The following is a 23,058-nucleotide window of genomic DNA, read 5'->3' on the forward strand; positions in this document are numbered from 1 at the left end:
TATTCATATTTCATCTCCAATGAAACGCGATCGATGATCTAATAGGAAACTCTCTCGGCGTATTTATATCCATTTCAATCCCGGGTTAACATTGTGAATGGCACGTGCCAGATTCGCGTTTCACGGCGTATCGCTCGCTCGCACGTTGCAAAATAGAAGCGCCGATGAATCGAGTTTTATCCGCGGATTAATACTGACAAAACTGAAATGAATTCAAGTTTTGATATCGCGGATATGCGAGAGATTTTATTTTCTGCATCAATCATTTCCATTATACAAATGAACATGGAGATTGCTATTCTACATTTGTTCGACATCCTGCGTTTGCAACGTTGATAACTGAATTCACTGAAATTACGTCAGTTTTTATCTTTTACGATGCCGCGTTACGAAATCCGCGTTATCAAAACGCGCTTCCTTTCGCGCGTGTAAAGACATCGGCAATTCAAGAATACGTAACCCGCTTCCAAGAACTTGGAAAAGTCAATCATAATTAAAAAAAAAAGAAAAACTTAAATCAAGATTAGCGCTATGAGATTTCTAAAGACAATCAAATCAACACGCGCGCATTCCAGCAGTTACGCATCGCCATTTCCGGCGATTTTAACATCCGCGTAATTCCCGCAAAATGACTACAACTATAAAATCACGAGCGCAAAAAGGAATAATCATTTTGAGGACCGGAAACGTATCGTGTTGCGGCCCGTGCCGGTCTTTAACGGGCGACGGCGTGTTTCGCGCGCAACCGAAGCTGCGAAATATAAAAAAACGAGAGGGAAAAAAGTCACCGTTTGTGCCACGTGTGCGCGTGTTGCAGGCTGCAGCGAGGACGACGCAGGTGTCGTGGATACGGAGGTGGGCGGAGGTTGCGCGGGTGGAGCGCCAACCGCAGGAGGTGGAAGCGCTGCCAGCGATGGTGGAGGAGGTGGTGGTAGCGTAGGGACGCGCGGGGGTGGTGGTGGCGGCAGCGAGGGCGGATCATCCGCGAAGCAGCAGCAGCAGCAGCAGCAGGGTGGCGAGAGGTGTCCTCAGTGCGGCATCCTCTGTCGGGACGTTCGTGTCCTGCAGCTTCACCTCGAGGACGCGCACAAAACGTCCTATTCCCTCGACAAGCACGAGGCCCAGTTCTCCCAAGTGGTAAGTAATCGCGATAACCCGTCAAGGACACACGTTGCTCGGCGGGGGTACGGAAAGGGTGCGGGGAGGGAAAGGGGAGAGCGGATGTTCGCGTTCCGCGCGCGGAGTTATCGATTATCCTCCCGAAAAGCGGCAGCCAGCACCGAGAGGCGCCGCTTGTCCCCTTTCGCACGCGATTTTCGCGGGGAGGGGGGGCAGAAGCGTCTCTCTGGAGTAGCAGGGTGGCAAGAGGTGCCGGTTATTGTGCGTTTTTTAATTGAAAGTGTTTTTTTCTTTTTTAACAGATGCCCGAATGGACGTCACGCGTAGAGTTGAGGGTGGCGGGGACCGCGAGCGTTCGAACCGCGATTTATAAAACGAGCAAAATTGACATTGTTTATATTTTATATTTTATTTTATACAATTGATGTATTTACATGCAACTGAGTTTTACAATAATTTTGTAATAATTTGACAGTCCTGCCAGGTGTGCAAGAAAACCTTCGCCAACGTCTACCGACTACAGAGGCACATGATTAGCCATGACGAGAGTGTCGGTCTACGAAAGTTCAAATGTCCTCATTGCGAGAAAGCCTTCAAGTTCAAGCATCACCTTAAGGTGATTTCAATTATCGTTACAATTACTTATTACAATACGTGATATTGTTCCACTATTAATTTTCGCGAAAAATAATTTAAAAAATAATAATAAAATAATAAAACAATTCTAATAATGTATGTAAGACCTGAAACTTAAAAGCAACCTTCTACTTTCTCGCAGGAACACCTACGCATTCACAGCGGTGAGAAGCCATTCCAATGTACCAATTGCGGCAAGCGTTTCTCTCATTCTGGGTCGTACTCGAGCCACATGACAGCGAAGAAATGTTTGATCATGAACCTGAAGAAGTCGAGGCAAAACACCATAAGCAACGTCGATCGGGGACCGAAGAAGGCGCATCAGCCGTTATCGGTGCGACGCGACGTCGATCTGTTGGCAGCCAACAATAACACGTTCCTGCCGATTCTGCCGAAACTGTCGCCATCGGATTACCAGGAGCTACAGAGGGAGGGAGCAGGTAATTCATTTCACCAGCAGCTTTGCTCTCGCATGATATATCACTCAGAATTTACAGAGAGTTAACAGATTCGAAAGATTAGGACAGATCAAGTAAACTTACTTCTGATTCTGATTTGTTTAACGTGTAGGTATTTACGACGTGCCAACCTTGCTGCCTCAGATGATGGGATTCGGAAATTACTTCCTGCAGTCCTCGCTGGGCAAGCTGCTGAGTCAATTGCACTCGAAGCGACTCGACGAGATAACTGAACACTTTGAAACGCATCGAGAAGTGATGAGTCCATCGACAGCGGATTCCGAAGGGACAGAAGGCACGGAGGGCAAAGAGTCCCCCGCACCAGCGGATTCGATGCAGGGTCTTGACGCAGTCAGGCGGATTCTGGAAACCGTCAACACCTCCGTTACGAAGCAGCTGCTCGAGGCGAATGTGCGGAAGCTCTCTACCTCGCCGGCTACGATGAAGCGAGAGTCCGAGGAGGATTATCAAGTATGTCAAGAATCTCCTTTATTTTTATTCAAAATTTGTTTATCTAAACAATTAATTAAAACTTAGTATTAATAAAAATTAATATCAATATTAATAATAATTAATAATTATGTACTTAAATCAGAGTAAATACCTAAATATCTAAATAATATTTATAAAATTATAATTTATAAAAATTTTCTCCATTTGTATTTTTCCGTGTCGCGTGAGAGTTGTGAAAAAAATTGATTTGCATACCGAAATTCCTCCTGCAGGATCAGGACAGCGAAATATCCAGTGAGATGACGCATTCTATGGATTGGACCACGACGGACCAATACGACTCGCAGAGCGAGGGTTTAGCAGCGAAGCTAGAAAACGTCAATCAACCGTCGAGAGGCAGCAAGAAAAAAACAGAGGACAGTTCGGAGGTAGACTCGGAAGATGAGGACGACGGCAGCCAAACTCACAACGACAACGGTAGAAGAGTTCGAGCTAGGTCGCTCATAGATGATGAACAATTGGCCATTCTGAAGGGTTACTACGCCATTAATCCGCGACCGAAGAGAGAAGAGATCGTCATGATCGCCAATTACATCAAGTTTCCTACCCGTGTCGTACAGGTACAAGCTAAAGATATATCAGTAAGGTATTTTAGATTATTATAATACTTAATTGTTAATTAATATAATTAATACTATTTTAATTAATTTGCGATTTATTTCAGGTCCGGTTTAATTTATTTGCGATTTATTTCAGGTCTGGTTCCAAAATTCTCGAGCCAGAGATCGAAGAGAGTGCAAGATGCCACCAGCCTTGGTGCCTATAGCAGCTTCGTGTCCTGTCGAGCAGCCCTTGGACCTGTCCAAGAAGGTGGCGTTTGCTATATCGACGGCTAAGGAAAACGACACGTCGAATAGGAACACCTTGTCGCCCTGCGAGCAGAAGGATGATAATCCAGCCCCGAACGTCGACAACGACGACCTCGAGGATTCGCCTCTCGTTATAGATGAGGAGACCACTGCTGATCCCGTTGAAGCCAAGTTTACGCCTCCCAGTAGAGAAACAAGCACAAAGGTAAGAAGAAATTTGTGAAATTTCATGAACGGATGGATGATTGATGATTTGTGCATTGCATTCGTCAGAACCAAAGTCAAACAAACGTGAAAAATGAAAGTGAAGCTGCACCGCAACCGGAAGCGACTCCTACAGCGACGGAAACCGAGCAGGGTGTTTATTACTGTGATCGCTGTGACAAAACATTTTCCAAGCACAGTTCCCTCGCGAGACACAAGTACGAACATTCCGGTGAGTGCAATAATTGTTATACAACTAGCATCGCAATCTGCCATGCAATCAGTCCTAGCAAGAATTAATATTTAAGTGGAAATCAATTTTTCTTTAATAGAGAAGCCTCTGCAATTTTTCAATTTTTTTAAAATTAATTTGTGAGTGCGCGCGCGCGCGTGTGTATGTGTAGATCACTTTTGATTTACATGTGTGGAATTAAAATGATTTAAAATTAAATTTAAAATTATCTAAAATTAGTTGAAAAAACAAATTGAACCTGATCAAAATGTTTCGCCATGCCGTTTTCTGTATTGCCTCGGAGTGATCGGGCACATTTTCACATTCGTAACATAAATAAAATGATCGCGATTGGCCGTTTCAGGGCAAAGGCCGTACAAATGCGTGGAGTGTACAAGAGCGTTCAAGCACAAGCATCATCTGACTGAACACAAGCGGCTGCACAGCGGCGAAAAGCCCTTCCAGTGCACCAAGTGCCTCAAGCGCTTCTCTCACTCCGGCTCCTATAGCCAGCACATGAATCACCGTTACTCTTACTGCAAGCCCTACAGAGAATAGGAGTACTCCGCCTGCTCACCCAAGGCTCGCTCGCTTACCTAGGTATACTATACAACGCGCAGTTTCGTTCTGTTCTAGGATTTCCTTCTCTTACCTGTAAGTTCGCCCTTCGAGATTCCCTATAGCGCGACAAAACGCTAGAACCGCCTTTATACCTTTTCCTCTCGCGGCGTGAACTTTAATGCCGCGAGGCTACAAGTATAAATACGATATAATATAATTGCATAACACGCTGCGCGACATCACATTATGATAAATAATGAAAGGCGCTATCGGTGACCGGCTCGTACTTCGACAAAGAAAAGGAAATCGAGAAAAGTGGGTTTAGGCGATACGAGATTCAAGGAACAAAACGCCCGAAGTATACACTAGTTGCGACTGAAGTAAGAAAACAAAAAACTCTTTGCACTCACGTTGTATCGCCTGAATCGGCTTTAGATTTTATTAAACTTGTTCTCTAGAGTTACGAAAGGAAAGAGGCGAGTAAATTGCCAGTGGAGGCGAAAGAAACTACTACTCGCGGTAAGCGCGAGTCGACAAATAAACCAAACGCATGTAACGGTACCAAAAAGCATAATGCAATAATCTATTATATATATATATATATATATGATATAATATACATAATATTTTAGTATTTTTATTAACAAAATATTATATATACCATGACAATAATAAGCAAACTAATTAATGTACAAATTTGTTAGCCACGTCCGCATGAGGAGCGCGATGTCCATTCGCAAACCTATTAATGATAATAATGATAATGTACATGAGCTAGAGATTCGAGACGTTCGGTACGGAACGCGTAACGACGACAACTAATGTGTCCGTGGAGTAACGTATGATCACGATGAAGTAATTCCCGAAGCTCAGGTTCCAATGATAATTCAGATCAGCAGGAATGGAGATCGCGCGTAGCGTAAAAGGAGCAAAGATGACTATACTGAGTTTTACTGAATCAAATATGTCTGGAGTACAGCTGTTAATTGAGCTTAACGTTACGAAGAAACTTTGTCGTAAAAAGACGGAGATTAGAATTTCATGTTCCGCCTCCTTACAATGAATAACTTCACTCGATGAAAAAGGCTATATTATTATTATTATATTATTATTATTATATATTATTATGCATGTATAGAAAGACGAGAGAAAGAGAGAGAGAGAGAGAGAATGTGCGTGTGTATGTTGTGTGTATGTGTGAAAAAGGATGAGGGATAGAGGAATGTGGGTTTGAAGGGCCATGCGGATCGGTGATCGGTGTTATGCGAGAGGTCTTTTACTGGGAGAGAACTTTTTTTGTACTTACAAGGGGTGGCAAGTTGACGCGTTATTCCTATAATAATAATAATGTAACGTGATTGTTGTTCTCGAAACGATGCAGATACGATGGTGCGTCGTGGAGTGCGCTACACATTCCGCGAGGATCCGTTTTCCAGGGCCTCCACATTACTTTTATTTAATAGCTTCCTCCTCTTTTTGCAACGAACAGTAGACAGCACTAATTAAATGGGTACCGCGTGGCACTTTTCATCGGAAATCCTGATCTCTCTTTCGCCAGATAGCACAAACGAAAGCCTCTCGAAACACGCCGGATTTCGTTTCACAGGATCCTAAATTTTTAGTCTTTCCAAGAAGCAAGCGCAAAAGTTCAAAAGACGTATCCGAGAAATGTCCGGGCGAGTCCGGTTTTACTCACGTTTCTATTCACGTTTGTGTTGCCTGGTGGAAAGGCGCGACGAGGAGCGCGAATTGCGCACCGGGGTAAATCTCGCAGTAATCTCTTCACCAAAATCCGGGGCCCGAAAATAAAACCGTAAACACCTAAGTATGATATTAAATGCTTCCAATATTGTACTATTAAAATTATTATATATATTACGGCGTTTATATGATTTTATTCGTTCGGACGCGTAGATAAGGATGCGTATATTATATATACTCTACAGATTGATAATACTCGAGAATGTATTTTATAACAGTTTATGCGTCTTTTTATTTACACGAGTACCACACAGGTGATAGGTGATATTGTTATTGATAAAAAAAAAAACGAAAAACGGGATAAAGGCGGGAAGAGAGAAAGATGAGATATACAGAATATATTACCGTATTATTGAAGAAATTTTGTGCCATTGTGCGTGTGTGTGTGTGTGTGTGTGTGGTGTGTGTGCGCGCGGCATACGGCAAACCGGTACGTCACGGTTGTACTTCCTCGGCGTTTCGCGTGTGTATGTATAGAAGCTTCGGTTATCCGCGACAGGCATCGTGTTCTACCACTACCACTCCACGTAAAGAAAAGAAAAAAACACAAAAGAAGAAAAGAGGGAAAGAAAGACGAAGAAAAAATATGCAGATATAATGCTTATAATACTCATTTATTATAGCGTTAACGATTAAGAAATATATTTTTATATAATTATAATGTAATATTATATACGAATAGTACACTAATCGGATCGAGCAGCGGACTAATCGACTGCATCCGGTCTCTTCCTTACATCCGACAGGCAGGCACATGGAATTATCGCGCGTAGTCTCTCTCTACGCGAACTGTTCGTTCGTTCGTTCTCTCATTCAATCACAGCCACGTGTAATTCCGCAACGAAATTCTCAAACGCGCATCTCTCGCTCAGTTTTAAGTCGCGCGTTTAGTCGTTCCTAACTGCATCCGCTCGTCAGTGATTCGATGCATTTTCTACGCCGTATCTTCTGCATTTCTCACTCCCGTAAATGTCTTCCCAATGATTTCGTCTTATTTCCTCTGTTCCCGGATTTAACTCGCGTTTCTCCGGAAACAAGCGCGATTATCTCGAGTTTTCTTCCGCCACACATGTTCACGAATGTTCACGCTGGGAATCGGAAGAGCGATGCGATTGCGATAAATGGACCCCGATTAAGTTCAGCACGCTCAATAAAAAATTACAACCGTCGATCGGCATTCTCTCGCTTCTCGAGAGCGATTCTCCGAGTGACTTCACTTGACCAACAACGGGTTAGAACTTGAGGAGGAAAAGGCAGGAAAAACTTACGAAGACAATATTATATATATACGTATAGATAATATATATATAAAGTATATTATTATATATTTCCTCCGCGATTCGGGAGCTTTTGCGGCCCGCTTGCCTCAATATATGTACGTACTACTAAATAATGAAATAGAAAAAAAAAGAGTTCAAGCGTATGTAAGTCGCGCGCCAAGCTTTTGTGCACCGATAATAATAATTATCTCCCGAATATCGAATTAACAATAACGAGATAGAAGCAAGGGACAGTACGGATGATACCTAAGAAAGTGATATATGCGGGAAAGAGCAGGAGCGATGAAAATTGTTATGATTGTTGAAGCAACGATTTAATAAGCACCATACGATGCCTTCCGTGAACGACCGAGCTTGCCTGGTTGCCAAAAAAACGAAACGAAAAATTACATTAAATAAATGTTAGTCCGACATTCGTCGTCGAGAGCAGAGAGTTACCTTCACGATCCTCCTTGATTGTAAATTGTAACGTGCCATCCTCGGTTACTATACTTCGCTCGGTAGTTAAGTCTCGGTACTCGTAAAAAAAAAACACGATAAAGTAAGACGAATTTTCTTGCGTAGGTAAATAATTAAGAGAGCGCGAGGAGAAAAAGATACCCTCCCCCTTCCGCCTCCCCCGTGCTCTGCGAAATGGATTGTGGATCGACTGCAAGGAGTATCGCGAAGCGTACGCACTTTCAGATTTATTGTACTCAATGAATACGATACGAATGGTCACGCGCCGTTGAGCTTTTCATTGACTTATATATATATTATATATATATACCAAAAAATGAATTGTATATATTATATATATATATATAAATACTCGAAAACAAAAAAATACCGCAGACAATAATGTACCGTTTCTTTTTAGAGATTAGACGGCGTAAGCATACTATATACACCACATAGTATATATAAAAAAATATATATATATATAAATATTGTAGACGTAAAGAAGATAAATTTACTATAAAATTAAAATTGACGTATATATATACTATATACACTGGATTGGGTGTATATATTATATATTAGGTATACATACGTACGATACATTTAGCCGCCCCACAAACGGGGGAGGGGGGGAAATAGCGATGTGGATATTATTGTAATACGACGAAGTGTGAACGTACTCGAACGAGAGAAAGAGGAGAGAAAGGGACAACCTGAAGGTTCTTTTTAGCGACGTAGTGTCCGTTGCGCAAGTCCCAAGCGATACGATTTTATAATTAATACGTAATTTAATGACGAAACGGAGGGTCTCGAGGACTCGTGTCACGCAAAAAATTCCGTAAAATTTATTATCATGTTTTTTCTAAACGAGGGTTTAGTCGCATCAAGTGTATTGCGAATTATTTTAACGCACTATCGTTGTGTCAGACTGACTGTTTTTTATAATTTTGAACATTTCTCAATCAAAATAGAGTTCTAAATTGCTATCAGAGCAGTAAAATTATTTGTACATAGAGTCAAAATTTAATTTCATGCCAAATATGCAAGATCAAAATGTAATAATGATATAGATAGAATATTATAATTAATATAATAATATAATAACGCAATTAAATAATTAATGATAAAGTAAATTATATTTTTAAGAATGATTTTAACTTTGTTTTTGTAATAAAACAAATTTAAGTAAGTTTCATTTTATGTCTGTTATTTTTATATAAAAAATAAAGCATAAATAATAAAAATTGGAATCAAAAGAATTACAAAGGCATTATTGCAGCTGTACAAGAATTTTATTATTTTCATTGATTTCCTTTGAAATAATCGCAAATATCTAATTTTTATTGATGGTCAAATGCTTATATTGTTTTCTTTAGAAGAAAAATTAATTCAATTAAAAAACTATTCAATATCAAATACTGAGCGATCCTATTTCGATCGTTGACAATGGGCATTCAAAAAATAGTATAATAAATAAAATCAAATAATTGTGACTAATAAATAAATTAATTAATATATTATAATGGAGAGAGATATATCGTAAAGATTTTTGCGCTGCGCTCACTACGTCGTTAACTTTCGCGGCACTAACGATTTAACGGGCCAAAATCGTAAGGCCCACGGAACGACGGTGGGGAAAGAGAGGAAATAAAGAAAATAATATATTGTGACACGAAGTTCCATCCATAATAAATAAATGAAAATATTATACAGTTAGGCCGACTTTTCCGCCAGTTCGTGCCTTTTTTTCTGCAGGGAGAGAGAGAACACGCGCGCGCGCGCGCGAGAGAGAGAGAGAGAGAGAGAGCGAAAGAGTGCAAGTTTGGAATCTAATAATCTCTGATATGTGCTATGATGTAATGCGAGATCGCGCGTTAATGAAAGAGAGCGAGAGAGAGAGAGAGAGAAAGGAAGAGAAAATGAGAGATGGAACGAAAGAATAAATTAGCCACTTTAAAAAATAAAAGTAAGAAAATGTAAAATGATAGGAGAAAACGAGGAAACGATGAGACAGATTAGAAACGTGGGAACCGATGTGCGAATAAAAAAAACGAGGGGAAATGCATACTAAACACAGAGGCAAGCAACACATACCGGACTATTACGCGACATATATTTTCGAACAACGCTGCGGCTCGCATTCGTATTTCTTGGAATAAAAAAAGATAGTAAAATAAAATAAAAGAACGATAAAGCAAACAAGAGCGGAAGGATCGAGAAAGAGGAGAAAACCGTGCGCGAATTGCACGTGTCGCTGGACACGTACGAATAAAGAGAGAGAGAGAAAGAGAGCGAGAGGAGAGTGCGAGGGGGAGAGAAAACTATAGCAATTGTTGAACGTTCGTTAAATTGTCCTCGTTTCACGATGTAATAAAGGCTATTTTACTTTGACGCTTTAACGTTATTATACCTTTATTCTCATAAATATCACAACATTTACATCTTCCCTAAGGTTTAACTCTTTGCGATCCGAGCTCAACTACCGTAACAGTTGCAATTAGCGGCGGAGAAAAAGTCGGGTCACAAGGCGTTAACATTAACAGTGACAATTTCACCTAAATATTACATTGCTAGTTTTAGACACTGAATGTCAGCCGCGTCGCCCTTGTATCTGTTCAGCTGCCGCAGTAGATGCAGCTTCGGCTGCTTGCAGTGCGTCGTGTGCAGTTCGTACGACGTGCACATATTTAACAAAATCGGTTCCTGCAGGCTCTTGAGCGGATTTCTGTTGACGGCGCTCTCGAACAGCCACACGGCCGCTCTCAGCTGGCCGGTGTACAGCAGACACACCGCCATGTTATTAGTCAGCATCAGGTTGGACGGATCCATCGCTGACGCGGACTGAAAGCAGTTGTAGGCTTCCTGAAAGGCGTTCTGCGCGACCGCCATCAGCCCGCTGTCCACCAGCTCTCGCACGCTCGCGTTTTCCTCCTTGCTATCGCGCACGAGGTACTTCTCCGCCGCTGACACGTCGCCGAGGAACAAGTGCACCCTTCCTATGGCCGATCTCAAGATGCCTACCTGCTCCGCGGTCCAGTCGGCTAGCTCGCACAAGCTCTCCAGTATCTCTATCGCGAGAATGTAGTTCCTCATGCCGATGGCGCAGTTGACGATGGAGACGAGGACCCTGGACTTCCTGGCGACCCATAATTTCACGGCATCTCGCTGGTCGGACTCGCTGATCCTCGCGTGCGTCCCCTCGCCGCTGAGACCGGCTCGGAAATTCGCGATGATCTGATTGGCGGTCGCTAGGAGCTTGTGCAAACTGTCTATCGCTTGCTTTGGCTTCCCGTAGTAGGACGGTATCTCCGCCAGCAGCAGCCTGAACGCGAACGAGGCCATGGAGCCCGGTCGAGTGCCGTACAATTCCGGGTAGAAGGTGAAGTACATGTCGGGCTTGTCCAGGTTGCCGAACGGCTTCGACTCGTTCTCCAGCACATCCATCTGCCTCAACTTCGCCAGCAGCGACAGCCTCGTGTACCACAGCTGCAGGGAATGAGGCGTGTGCTTGCTAGGCTGATTAATCTTGCCGTACCCCTGAGCGTAGATAGCGAGCAACCTGCCGGACAGATTCACCGCGGCTCGATAGCAGCCGGCTTGTATCAGGTTTCTCAGGCCGCGCTCGTCCTGCGTTACGTCGGATGCCGTGAGCACGTTCCGGTGAATGTTCTCGTCCTCGCCTAGCAAGTGGATAGACGCGTTCTTGATCAGGTCCGACATATCGCCCTGCAAGGTCAGCCCAGGCATGGTGAGGTTCTCGCGGTCCAGGTGGCTCGCACCGGCCGCGGTTGTCGCGATGGACCGCAGTATCTTCCGCGTGTGCTCCGATGGTATCCACGCGTCTCGGTGCGCGTCGCTCAGAGCAGTCTGCTCGACACGATCGACCGCGGCGTCCAACAGCAAGGGCGTGGACGTGCGAAGAGCTTCCGCGTCGAAGAAGGTGCTCGTTGACGCACTACTATCAGACAGGGGTGCGTAGTCTGCGACTCGAGTCGACGTAGTTTGCAGATTGAAGAAATCGGCTCTCTTGGGCACGACGACCTCGTCGAAGATCACAGGTGGTGTAACGTTGAAGTAAATACTGGTGTCTAACGCTCTGCTCTCTGCACCCCCAGGCTTTGATTTAAGTATTGTTATGTTATCTTCTGCCATTTCTCTTTATGTGAATTTCTCTTTACGTGAATATTGGGTTAATCTCTTTTAAGTCATAGAACGTGGTCTGCTTTAGCTAGAAAATATTATATTAATCATTTTTAAGAAATTATTACTATTTTGAATATTTTTATAGAGAACATCAAGGTTACCTTCAAAACAGATGTCTTGGAATTGAGATCCTTTTCTCCTTTTATACCGTATCCGTTCGCTTCTTCCAAATATTCTATTTCTGTCTCCGAAGAAACTGTAGGAATATTGCCATAGTAAATAATATTCACATTATTATATTTAAATTATTGGAATTCTCTCGGTGACAGCTATTGAAGGTTGTTTGTTGAGGTTATCTGTACTGATCGGTACCACAGTACACACAGCAATATAATTTCTGATCGGCACCTTTCACATTATTTCATAGTACTATCTGAAAAAAATTAATAATTTGATTTATTGCTTTAAATCAAGCTGCTGGGAAATAAAAACTTATTTAATTCACCAATGTGAGCAGCATTACTTATCAAATAAAATTACTTTCTAATCCATTCTTAAATTATACTGGATGGAATTAAAAGTTCTGCTGATCGCTGTTGAATAATATTACTTAAAAATAAAACTGCTTCTACCTCTCCTTCTTTCTTGTTGAATCATGGGCCACGTTCAACTTGCATGCTTCGCGCTCGTATGATTGATGTGTGTGTGTGTGTGTGCTTTGTCAACTCAATATACATAACTATCATACCTTTAAAGTATAGTGTCTTGATGCAATCATAGGTGTATTATAATACATTAATTTCACCTAACAAAGGTAGCAGATATTTATTTATCTATTCACATATATGCACAATATATATGTATATTTTTACACATATTTTAATATATACATTAAGTTAATATACATATATCTTACATAAATACATTTATACATGACATACATTTATTTGTGTAATTTCATTTTTTGTTCTTTTCTGAACTTCACATTTGATTAGCTGATGTATTTCCGCACTTTTTTTATACTCTTTTCGATTCCTTGGTTTTTCAAATTGCTCCTGATTTGTTTTCCTTCCTTTTGCTGGAGTCGCTTGATCCTTTGACGCAATTTGTTATTTTGTTTTTTCATTCGCAAAATTTTCATCTGCAATTTCTTTATGCAAAGGCTCTCTAATGCAATTTCTGCCGTTTCTGCATGAATTTTACTGGATGTGTTCCTACAAAATGCCTACGTTTATTACACATTGAAAAAATGAAAAAATTCTTTTTCAATATTGTAACATATAAAATAAAAACTTACAGTTTTACTTCGGCATCTTGTACTACTGAGATATGTCTTTCTTCAATGGATTTTCTTTCGGTTTCTTTACTTGGAAAAATATTATGTATTTTCAAGGGTAATATTTTCATGTTTGTCAAGACCAATTTCTTCAATGGAGGGCCCTCTGATAAAATTTTTGTTTCTGCTTCAGTGCTACTGGATGTGCTCCTATAAAATACATTTTTATTATACATTGAAAAAATGAAAAAATTTGTTTCGCAACATTTTAACACATAAACACTTACGATTTAGCTTCGGTATCCATATCCCTTGGCAAACTTTTTAAAGATTGTACATCACTGGAAAAATATGATACATAATTATATTATTTTTATTAAAAATAGAAAATATTGCTTAAGTATTGTTACCTGTTTTTGTTTTTTTCTTGTGCTACTGATACGTGTCTTTCTTCAACGGACTCCGTTTCGGTTTGTTTACTTGGAAAAATATTATGTACTTTCCAGGGCAATATTTTCATGTTTGTTAAGATCACTTTCTTCATCGGACTGCTTTTTAATAAAATTTTCGTTTGTGGTTGACTGCAACTAAATGTGCTCCTATAAAATGCCTATATTTATTATACATTGAAAAAAATGAAAAGATGTGCTTTTTAACATATAAATAAAAATTTACTGTTTAGCTTCGGTATCCATATCCCTCGGCAAACTTTTTAAAGATTGCACATCACTGGAAAAATATGACATATAAGTATATTATATTATTTATATTAGAAATAGGAAATATTCCTTGATTGTTACCTGGTTTTGCTTTTTTCTTGTGAAATTGATACATGTCTCTCTTCAACGGGTTCCCTTTCGGTCTGTATACTTGGAAAAATATTATGCACTTTCAAAGGCAATATTTTCATGTTTGTCAAGACCAATTTCTTCATTGGAGGGGTCTCTGATAAAATTTTTGTTTCTGCTTGAGTGCTACTGGATGTACTTCTATGGAAAAAAATGCTTGTTTATTACACATTGAAAAAATAAAAAAAATTGTCTTTCAACATTGTAACATATAAATAAAAACTTACAATTTTACTTCGGCATCTTGTACTGCTGAGATATGTCTTTCTTCAATGGACTTTCTTTCGGTTTCTTTACTTGGAAAAATATTATGTATTTTTAAGGGTAATATTTTCATGTTTGTCAAGACCAATTTCTTCAATGGAGGGCCCTCTGATAAAAGTTTTGTTTCTGCTCGAGTGCTAGTGGATGTGCTCCTATAAAATATCTACGTTTATTCAGCCATCAGTACTGACGTAAAATTATTTTTTTACTTTTTAACATGTAAATAAAATTTACAATTTAGGTTCAGCTTCAGCGTCCATATCCCTTGGCGAAGGTTTTGAAGACTGGACATCACTGGAAAAATGTGACATATAATTGTATTATATTATTTAGTAGAAATAGAAAATATTCCTTGATTATTACCTGCTTTTATTTTCTTTTTGCGGTATTGGGGAGTCTGTTTCTTGATCGGATTTCCTTTCTGTTTGTATACTACTACAAAACAAGTACATGATATTACATAATGCTGTATGATAATATCAAAACAGAATGTTATTATTATATAAAACAGTGTAATAAAAGTAAAAACTCTCACTTTTCATCAAAAGCTGGACCAAAAAATATGCTTGGTATGGCATCGGGATGTAAACGAATGCAAGTCTTCCTTCTTAGCCATTTTTCTTCGAAATGTAAATGGCATACTCTACAATTCCGATAGGCATAATTTGGACCTTTTGTTATCAAATCCGTTCTCTTACATGCCTCTATCCATTGCAACCACCTGTATATGTAATAGCAATTTATTACTATATGAAACATTACACATATAACATTCATAATATATGTAAAATTAAATAAAGAAATATTAAAATATTGAAACTGATATATATCATATTGATCTACACTCTAATCTAATCTAGTGTACTAATAATATTTAAAGCGACATACCTATCATTTTCTTTTGGAAATCTAAAAAAGTGCCGTTTCTCATCCTTTGCACCCATACATCCCGGCACTGAGCACCATCGTTGTACTTTTTTATCCATTTTTTTTATTTTAAAAATAAATGGTTTTATTGTTAAAGACTTATGGAATACACAGCAACAACAGCAACAGCAGCAACAACAGAAATACCTGAAAAAAGGTACTTTCTACGAGAGAACTGAAAACCTATATAAATATAGGTTTGCTATTCTTTCAAAGGAAAACTATAATTAGCTCTTACAAATTATTCTTTTCTCGTCACTCGTTGCACTTTATAACAATTTAAGACGCTTTAACCTCATTCAATATCACGCAATTCTTGACAGCGAAAGCATTTAGGCGGGCTTTCAACAGCTGAGAGAGAGAGAGAGAAAGAGAACAAAAATGAAGAGTAAGAGAAAAACTCAGATAGCGGTACTGGTATAATGGCTGACTTTAGGCATGCGCACTCCATTTTGTACTTTCGAAGTACTCATCAAACGTGTTGAGTTACTGTTTGTGTTTACAGGTTATTACTGACAATCCAGTGTCCTTCGAGATATTTTTCCTGTGATCTGTGCTTTCTAACTTATATTTTGTAAGAAAACAAGATTTTTTAATCAAAGTAGAGAGTTTTCAATATTGTTGTTCAACGAATTAGAGGAAATCTTGCTTTCAAGAAATATAACATAACAATAGGCTACACGTGACATTTTCATTTTCAGGTAAGATCGTAAAAGTGTTTTAAAATTTATGGTTAGTCTCTTTATTCTTTCTCTCCACATATATTATTATGTAATTACTAATATAACCTAAATTCTTGATATATATTTGATATCAACAGCATGAAACACAAGCATAAAAAGAAGTCTGAAGATTGTGAGCATGAAGATTCTAATCATGAGACAGAAAGTAAAAATGACAACACGAAGTTCAAGGATACTCATGATGATAAATGTGAAGCTGAGGCTGTACATGTGAAACTTGAAGATATCGTGCGTGGGATAAAAAAACGAAAAAAGAAAAGCGACAGTGTAAAGTTGCAGGATACTGATATTCAGGAAAATAATAAATCTGAAGATGAAAATAAAGATACAAATCAACATCAAATTGAGGATAAGGATAAGGAAGTGAAGAGAGAGGGTAAAGACAAGGATGAAGATAAGAACGAACGAGATATCGAGCATCGGACGCAAACATTAAAACACAAAAATGGCAATTTAAAGGCAAGGCGAAAGTACACAGATATCTACAAAAATCATGAATTTGAAGATGAGAATAAAGATAACGATCAATCTCAAATTAAGGATGAAGACAAGGATGAAGATGAAGACAAGGATGAATATGAGCATATAAATAAGAAAGTTAAGAGAGATGATGAAGACAATGCAGACAAAATCATAGACGACTATTGCAGTGACGCTACGTTTCTGGCACGACAAATGATATCAGAAGAAAAACCATGTCAAGAAGACATGATAGTAATGATTTTTAAAGCAATTCAATGTGATAAAAAGTTTGTAAGTGAAATATGACATCTTTTCTTTTACAGAAATTAAGTAAGTTACGTGTCCAGTTGAGACACACCGTACCGCCTCAACATAATATTGAGTCTCGTGCAGGCTCCCACATGCCAACGCAGGAGGAAATACAAGCATTCGAGAAAATAATTCCATGCAGGAGAGGCGTGTATACTACTGATGAGGATGACACGATCCTCCGTAATTGGAAAGTATTTTGCAAGGTTAGTAGTATGAAAACAATCCTTTTGCGATTCTCATTTTTAATAAAACTGTAAATGTCTTTTTACAATTCTTTTGCAATAAACCTAAGAAGATCTATGAAATATATAAAAATCGTGTAACTCATTTTGATCATTCTCAAACAGCTACATGAGTGGGACATAGCACAGACCGCGCCGTTTATTCACTTTAGAGTTGGTACAAAGGTACATATACGCAGTCACGGTGAAAGGCGGAAATTTGTGCAGTTCTTGGCTGATGGCTTACCAAACAGGACTCTGTACAGTGTTTACCATAGATTTAGGACTTTACATGAAAATAATATAAATACCAGGTAATATTACATATAAAACGATATAAAATACATAAAGAAGAATGATTTATATATAAGTGATTTTATCATTTTCTTCATTTACTTCACGCTTTTGCTAATACTGATAATCTAATGTTAATAATGATTAAATTAAATTAAATTTATATCTAGCATGACGATAATTAATATTTAAATTTGAATTGCTAGGTATACAGAGGATGAGGACGAGATGATACTAAATCACTTGGAAGATAATCCCTCTCTCGATGAGAAACGCAAGTACGCTGACTTAGCTAAAGTTCTTAAAAGGACGAGACACTCGATTTGGAGACGGTATAAAATATTAAAGAGAAATAGAATAAAAGCACTTGAGGATGCCTAATATATAATAGTAATTATTGGATTCTTTTAAAAAACATTTTGTGATCAATCTAATAATGCTGTTTCTCTTCGTTTGAGAATTTGAGAAGTTAGACTATTCAACTAATTTCGAATATGAGCGATAAAGTTAATCCTGTTTCTTCCATTGATATATATTACACAACTGATACTTTTTCGTATTTTTATTCGACTTATTTAAAAAAATGCCACTACAGATTATGGTTTCTATGTAGTAGAGGTATGGTGTTTCCTAGTTTTAATTTTATAGGAAGTTTGTTCAATATATATTTTGTACTAAATCAAATGTAACAATGCGAAGTACTTGTCATCTCGTTAAATGTATGCATTAAGTTAACCAATCTTATTGTGTATATGTGTGTACACAATTGAAATAATGTACAGTAATATATATACAGTTTTTCTTTAATACAGATTCTTACAATGTAAATATACTTAACGTGAATATGTTAATCATGCAGGCGTATGGAAAATAAAGCTCGATATATCATGATTTAAAAAAATCGATTTAATTATGGAGACATTAATATTGTGAAAATTATGAACTGGATAATAACACTTCTATTAGCAATATAAAAAATAATAATACTAGCTAAAATTCTTTAAATTCATACTTTACTTAATGATGGAGAGAATAAAATTTTTACAATACACTTTTTACATTATCAAATATTATATATTCAAATGAATAAGATAATCAGTCTCGTCTACAGCCTGTTTAGTAATTAATCTTATCCATATGTATAATTATACATTTCTCATTTATCTTTGTTCAATTTAAAATTATTACATAATTTTCTTCAAAACTGTATCTTTACTCTAATATTGTGTAAAAATTAAATGAAATATGTAATGAGCTATGAAACATTACAATTTATTTTTTAACAAAGATAATAAAGAAATGCAAAAACCACAAAAATCAAGGTTTTACATAATGATATTTATGCAGCATGGTAATAATTGATAATCATTTCATATTTCGGGTAAGTTATTATTTAATAAGTTATTATGTAAATGTACAGGGTGTGAATATGGTTGTTTCTTGTTCAGCTACGACGTGCTTTGATGCGGTGAAACGTGCCGATTCGCTTTATTAAAAATGAATAAAATTTATCGGTTCCTTCCATTATTCATACTTATCATTTACGTGATAATCACAGCCCAGAAGTTGTATACCTGATATTACATTTCTAGCGCCTCACTATTTTTCCATGCCAACTATGAAAAGTTTTTCAGCTAATTCTAAAGACCAATCAATAACTAGTATAATTCGTGTCACTTTTAGACAGATTTACGCGTGTCGGTTATGTGAATTTCTTACTCTAAAAAAGAAAAAATGTGTGTTCCTAACGAATTTTCGTTACATTAAGAATGGATTAAATTTCTCGAAAGCAATAACGTAAACTGTCATGTAATATGTGGTACAACAAGATCCGGATTATACGAATACATATAAAAATATATATGTATATATTACGTGTACATATACGGTCATATATCGATATATGCAGCGTCCTTATATTCATACTCTACGACATCAAATAATAAAAAAATAGTTCACGATTCTGATGGCGGTAGTTTATTCCACTGATGACAATCATTCATCTATTTGCAAAACTGTTCATCATGTATCTCGATCTGATCACGTTTAATTTCATCAAACCACAGACCATAATTGTTTACACGATTCTAAAACCAAAGCACTAGCGTCAACATTGAGTGCAGGTATGTCCAGAGAATGTTTCTCGTTGCGAGACAGGAGTTGCTATATTTACAGATGATACTCTAGCTCTTGTCGTTCACGTATGCTTTTACGTTTATGCACACTCCCTGTTGCAGAAAATTTGCAGTTGCTTAGCAACAGTTTCTTTCTCTGCGTATGATATAGGATCCATCTAGTCACTTCTAGTAACACGAAAGTTCGCGATATCACTTGGCCTGCCTTAGAACATCTGACCTATCACAGCTACCGGTCGTACAGCTGTCCCGTTGTTCACGTTGTTCATGTTGACGTGAATGTGAGTGACCGTATGCGGCATATGATGATTGTGATCGTCGACGATCATCTCGCTGTACTGGGCACGGCAGCGCTTCTGGTGCGCGAAGAGGCTGCCGCTGTGGCTGTACGCGGCGCCGCACGTTTTGCAGACGTAGGGCTTCTCGCCAGAGTGCGTGTACGTGTGCTCCTTCAGCGTGCTGAGTCTCTTGAAGGCCTTGCCGCACGTTTTGCATAGGTATTTCGCCTCGCCGGTGTGCCGCGTCATGTGTCGGCGGAAGGCCGAGTTGACGGCGAACGCGGCGCTGCACACGTGGCAGATGAACGGCTTATCACCCGTGTGTATGCGGATGTGATTCGCCAGGCTCGTCGTGGTCGTGAAGCCGCTGTTGCACGTCTTGCAGACGTGCGGCTTCACGCCGGTGTGGGTACGCATGTGATACGTGAGGGACGAATTGCTCGGATACACCTTGCTGCATATGTGACACAGGTACTCGCGCAGCACCTTCTGCTTCGGCTTGTGCGTCTTTTGATGGAGAACGAGACGGGCCTGACTGGCGCAGACCTTCCTGCAGATCTCGCAGACCACGGGCTCGGCCTTCGGCTTGTGCATCGACACGTGCCGCCGGAGGCCCTTCTTGGTAGCCATCACCTTGTCGCAGTGTTGGCACTTGTACTCTCCAGACCCCTCCTCGTCGCTCTCTTCCTTCTTCATCGTCTCGTTCTCAGGCACGACCACCTCCACCGCGTTATTGCTTGGCATATCGTCGTCGTCCGAGTCGTACAGCTTGTTGTCGTCCGCTAAATTGTCCAGCAGCCCGTGCCCGTGCTTCTCCGCGTGTTTCTTCAGCGTGTCCGGCCTGAAGAACCACTTCTTACACACGGTGCACGAGTACTTCTTGTCGCCGTGCACGAGAGCGTGTCTCCTGAGGTTCTTCAAGGACGAGCAATACTGACTGCAAATCTCGCACTTGTACAGCTCGGGCGCATTCTCGAACTCGTCCGCTTCGTTCGCGGGCTCGGTCTCGTCCTCGGTGTCGTCCTCGCTCTTGAACTCCTTCTTCGGAACTCCTTCCTTGCCGTCCTTCCGCTCGCTCGTGTTGATCTGCTTGATCATGTCGTTCACCTTGTCCGTGTGGGACTTCAAGTGCCTCACGAGGCTCTGCGGCTTGGAGAAGCACGCGTGGCAGAGCTGGCACGCGTGCGGTTTCGACATGTGTATCTTCTGGTGGTTCTCCATGTTCTCCTGCTTGTAGAACATCTTCAGGCAGACGTTACACTTGTACTTCTTCTCGTGGACCAGCGAGTGCTTCTTCAGGCCTTTCTGGGTGGCGTACTGCTTGAAGCAGACCTTGCACTTGAACTTCGACTCCACCGAGTCCTGACTGTCGCTGCTCGGCTCGTAATAATTGTCGCCGATGTCGTCGTCGCTGTACGTCTTGGCCGACGCCGATTTCGTCTTCCTCGTGGACATGCGCTTCTGCGGGACGCTCTCCTCCTCCTCCTCCTCCTCCTCCTCTACATTGTCGTTCAGCAAGCTTTCACTGACGAACTGCTCCTCCTGCTCCGTACCGTTCTTCTCCATGTACTGATCAGCAGCCTCCTTGGCCTCGTCGTCCTTGCTTTGCAAGCAGATGATGTTAGGCGGATCCTGCACCTCCTCCTGCGTCATCGTCATTTGGTGCACCTCGTTCTCTGGCACGCAAGGATCCTTCTCCTCCTCTTTGCTCGTTTCAAACCCGATGGAACATATGAACAGTTTCTCATCGGCCATCTGAATCTGATTGGTACTTAAACTGGCTTCACCTCTGGGAAAGGTGTCAGCGGATTGTATGTACTCTTGCGGGTTTGCGATCATGTGCATGTCCTCTTTCACAAAGTACTCATCTTGAATGTGCTCCGACTTCTTTGACAGCACGTACCTTGCCTGTAGATCTGTCTGTGTACCAGAATCCTGAAGGACAAAATCATAAAGGATATTTTAACGCACAATTTTATTTTGTTATACACTCTTTATTAATTTATTTCTCAAAGTAATACTCACGGTGATGTTACACTTGGCAGGCTTGTTATAGTACATGCGCAGCTTCACGTCAGAGTGCTGACACTGTTGCCTGAACTCGTGCGCCACACTGGCTTTGTATGCGCAGACATCACATATCAGGGAGGGTAACCCATCCTGCTCGTGTATCTCGATGGAGCCACAAACCTGTATCTTCTGTGAGAGACACGAGAAATCGTTCACCTCTTGATTAGCGGAGAAGATCGGCGACAGATTGGTACCCTCGGTGAGACAAATCCTGCACACTCTGTCCATGTTAAGCGGCAATGCAAAGTAGCCTGAAGTCATTGTTTCACCAAGGGTGAGACATTCACCCATCGTAGATCACCTGTAAAATGAGAGACGTGAGGAGACGTAAGAAGAGCATGCTTGTCCAGCAAGCTTCTTACTTCAACGGGCGCGTACATACATAAGGAACAAAACCGAAAGATTCCGCTATAGGTAACAGTGCATGGAAGACGGATGGATTAACGCGGCACGTTGCACTAACGTTACATGATGCGTCGACGAAGGTTTGCACGACGCAGCGAGACCGTCCTCGGCGCACCGACGGAACACACTCTACCAATGCATTTCGCGACATGGACGAGCTGCCGGGTCGTATTTCGCAGCGGGCGCAGCCATACGACACGAGACCGTACGTGTATCGATGCGGTGCCGCGAGACGTTCCCTCTCATCGTGCAAATTTCGTCGTACACAGATAAGAGATTTTAATGTACACAGGAGAAAAGAAGTGCCAGCGGTTCTCAACCTCGGTCGCGCTTGTGCGTCGTCGGGGCATGCCACGAAAGAGTCGGAGTCGTCCGCCAATGCCCACCGGCAGTGATGCCCAGACGAATGGCGCGGGGCAGCTTGGGAGAGCTGGACGCTGGACTGACGAAGCTCAAGCCTCAATCGCGCATCGGCGCCTCCTTCAGGCCGCGTCTTCGTGACAACTCGGTGTCGCACGAGAGCGCGATGCGCGTCGCCTGATCATCGTCGACGACGATCCTCGACAGGCAGTCGTATTTAGCGCCCGCCTGGCCTTTGTCTCCCTCGGCTCTCACGACGATCGCTCCGCGGAGGTTGAGAGCAATCTGAGACGGGTGCTCGCTTCT

General features: G+C 40.6%; 5 protein-coding genes across 10 annotated transcripts in view; 2 read left to right on the plus strand and 3 right to left on the minus strand.

The window, feature by feature from the left end:
• LOC105285657 (zinc finger E-box-binding homeobox protein zag-1) overlaps positions 1-7,959 on the plus strand; it is a 32,063-nt gene extending 24,104 nt beyond the window's left edge. The window contains exons 5-12 of the mRNA XM_011350003.2: positions 818-1,137; positions 1,595-1,735; positions 1,898-2,195; positions 2,326-2,684; positions 2,939-3,286; positions 3,423-3,740; positions 3,809-3,971; positions 4,336-7,959. Coding sequence (XP_011348305.1) covers positions 818-1,137; positions 1,595-1,735; positions 1,898-2,195; positions 2,326-2,684; positions 2,939-3,286; positions 3,423-3,740; positions 3,809-3,971; positions 4,336-4,529 — 2,141 coding nt within the window. The 3' untranslated portion in view covers positions 4,530-7,959. The remainder of the gene's footprint in view (positions 1-817; positions 1,138-1,594; positions 1,736-1,897; positions 2,196-2,325; positions 2,685-2,938; positions 3,287-3,422; positions 3,741-3,808; positions 3,972-4,335) is intronic.
• Positions 7,960-10,400: 2,441 nt separating this feature from the next.
• Positions 10,401-12,897, minus strand: LOC105285656 (trafficking protein particle complex subunit 12). Of its 3 annotated transcripts, none has more exons than XM_011350000.3 (3): positions 12,790-12,897; positions 12,319-12,590; positions 10,401-12,242 (listed from the first exon to the last, which is right to left on the minus strand). In XM_011350000.3, exon 3 carries the CDS (start codon positions 12,164-12,166, stop codon positions 10,577-10,579), a length of 1,590 nt encoding a protein of 529 aa, XP_011348302.2. In that variant the 5' UTR covers positions 12,167-12,242; positions 12,319-12,590; positions 12,790-12,897; the 3' UTR covers positions 10,401-10,576. The 3 variants fall into 3 exon arrangements, with proteins under 3 accessions (XP_011348302.2, XP_011348303.2, XP_011348304.2); XM_011350001.3 differs by lacking the exon at positions 12,790-12,897 and adding an exon at positions 12,698-12,789; XM_011350002.3 differs by lacking the exon at positions 12,790-12,897 and adding an exon at positions 12,663-12,681.
• Positions 12,898-13,117: 220 nt separating this feature from the next.
• Positions 13,118-15,823, minus strand: LOC105285653. Of its 3 annotated transcripts, none has more exons than XM_026971875.1 (12): positions 15,711-15,823; positions 15,434-15,636; positions 15,081-15,266; positions 14,909-14,980; positions 14,780-14,839; positions 14,509-14,697; positions 14,234-14,422; positions 14,109-14,162; positions 13,844-14,032; positions 13,721-13,774; positions 13,455-13,643; positions 13,118-13,371 (listed from the first exon to the last, which is right to left on the minus strand). In XM_026971875.1, the coding sequence occupies exons 2-12, from the start codon at positions 15,529-15,531 to the stop codon at positions 13,149-13,151; spliced, it is 1,503 nt and encodes a 500-aa protein (XP_026827676.1). In that variant the 5' UTR covers positions 15,532-15,636; positions 15,711-15,823; the 3' UTR covers positions 13,118-13,148. The 3 variants fall into 3 exon arrangements, with proteins under 3 accessions (XP_026827676.1, XP_011348291.2, XP_011348293.2); XM_011349989.3 differs by having other exon boundaries at positions 15,434-15,619; positions 15,711-15,822; XM_011349991.3 differs by having other exon boundaries at positions 14,909-14,977; positions 15,434-15,806.
• A 132-nt stretch (positions 15,824-15,955) lies between these two features.
• On the plus strand, positions 15,956-18,396 carry LOC105285654 (high mobility group nucleosome-binding domain-containing protein 5). 2 transcript variants are annotated; one of them, XM_011349993.3, is made up of 6 exons: positions 15,956-16,173; positions 16,293-16,674; positions 16,756-16,929; positions 17,001-17,192; positions 17,337-17,524; positions 17,711-18,396. In XM_011349993.3, exons 2-6 carry the CDS (start codon positions 16,294-16,296, stop codon positions 17,883-17,885), a joined length of 1,110 nt encoding a protein of 369 aa, XP_011348295.1. In that variant the 5' UTR covers positions 15,956-16,173; position 16,293; the 3' UTR covers positions 17,886-18,396. The 2 variants fall into 2 exon arrangements, with proteins under 2 accessions (XP_011348295.1, XP_011348294.1); XM_011349992.3 differs by having other exon boundaries at positions 16,293-16,929.
• A 113-nt stretch (positions 18,397-18,509) lies between these two features.
• LOC105285655 (zinc finger protein 345) lies at positions 18,510-22,706 on the minus strand. The gene is made up of 3 exons (XM_026971874.1): positions 22,370-22,706; positions 21,943-22,288; positions 18,510-21,852 (listed from the first exon to the last, which is right to left on the minus strand). Exons 2-3 carry the CDS (start codon positions 22,276-22,278, stop codon positions 19,846-19,848), a joined length of 2,343 nt encoding a protein of 780 aa, XP_026827675.1. The 5' UTR covers positions 22,279-22,288; positions 22,370-22,706; the 3' UTR covers positions 18,510-19,845.
• Positions 22,707-23,058: the final 352 nt, after the last annotated feature.

This window comes from Ooceraea biroi, chromosome 8 (assembly GCF_003672135.1).
Source record: "Ooceraea biroi isolate clonal line C1 chromosome 8, Obir_v5.4, whole genome shotgun sequence".
NCBI lineage: Eukaryota > Metazoa > Arthropoda > Insecta > Hymenoptera > Formicidae > Ooceraea > Ooceraea biroi.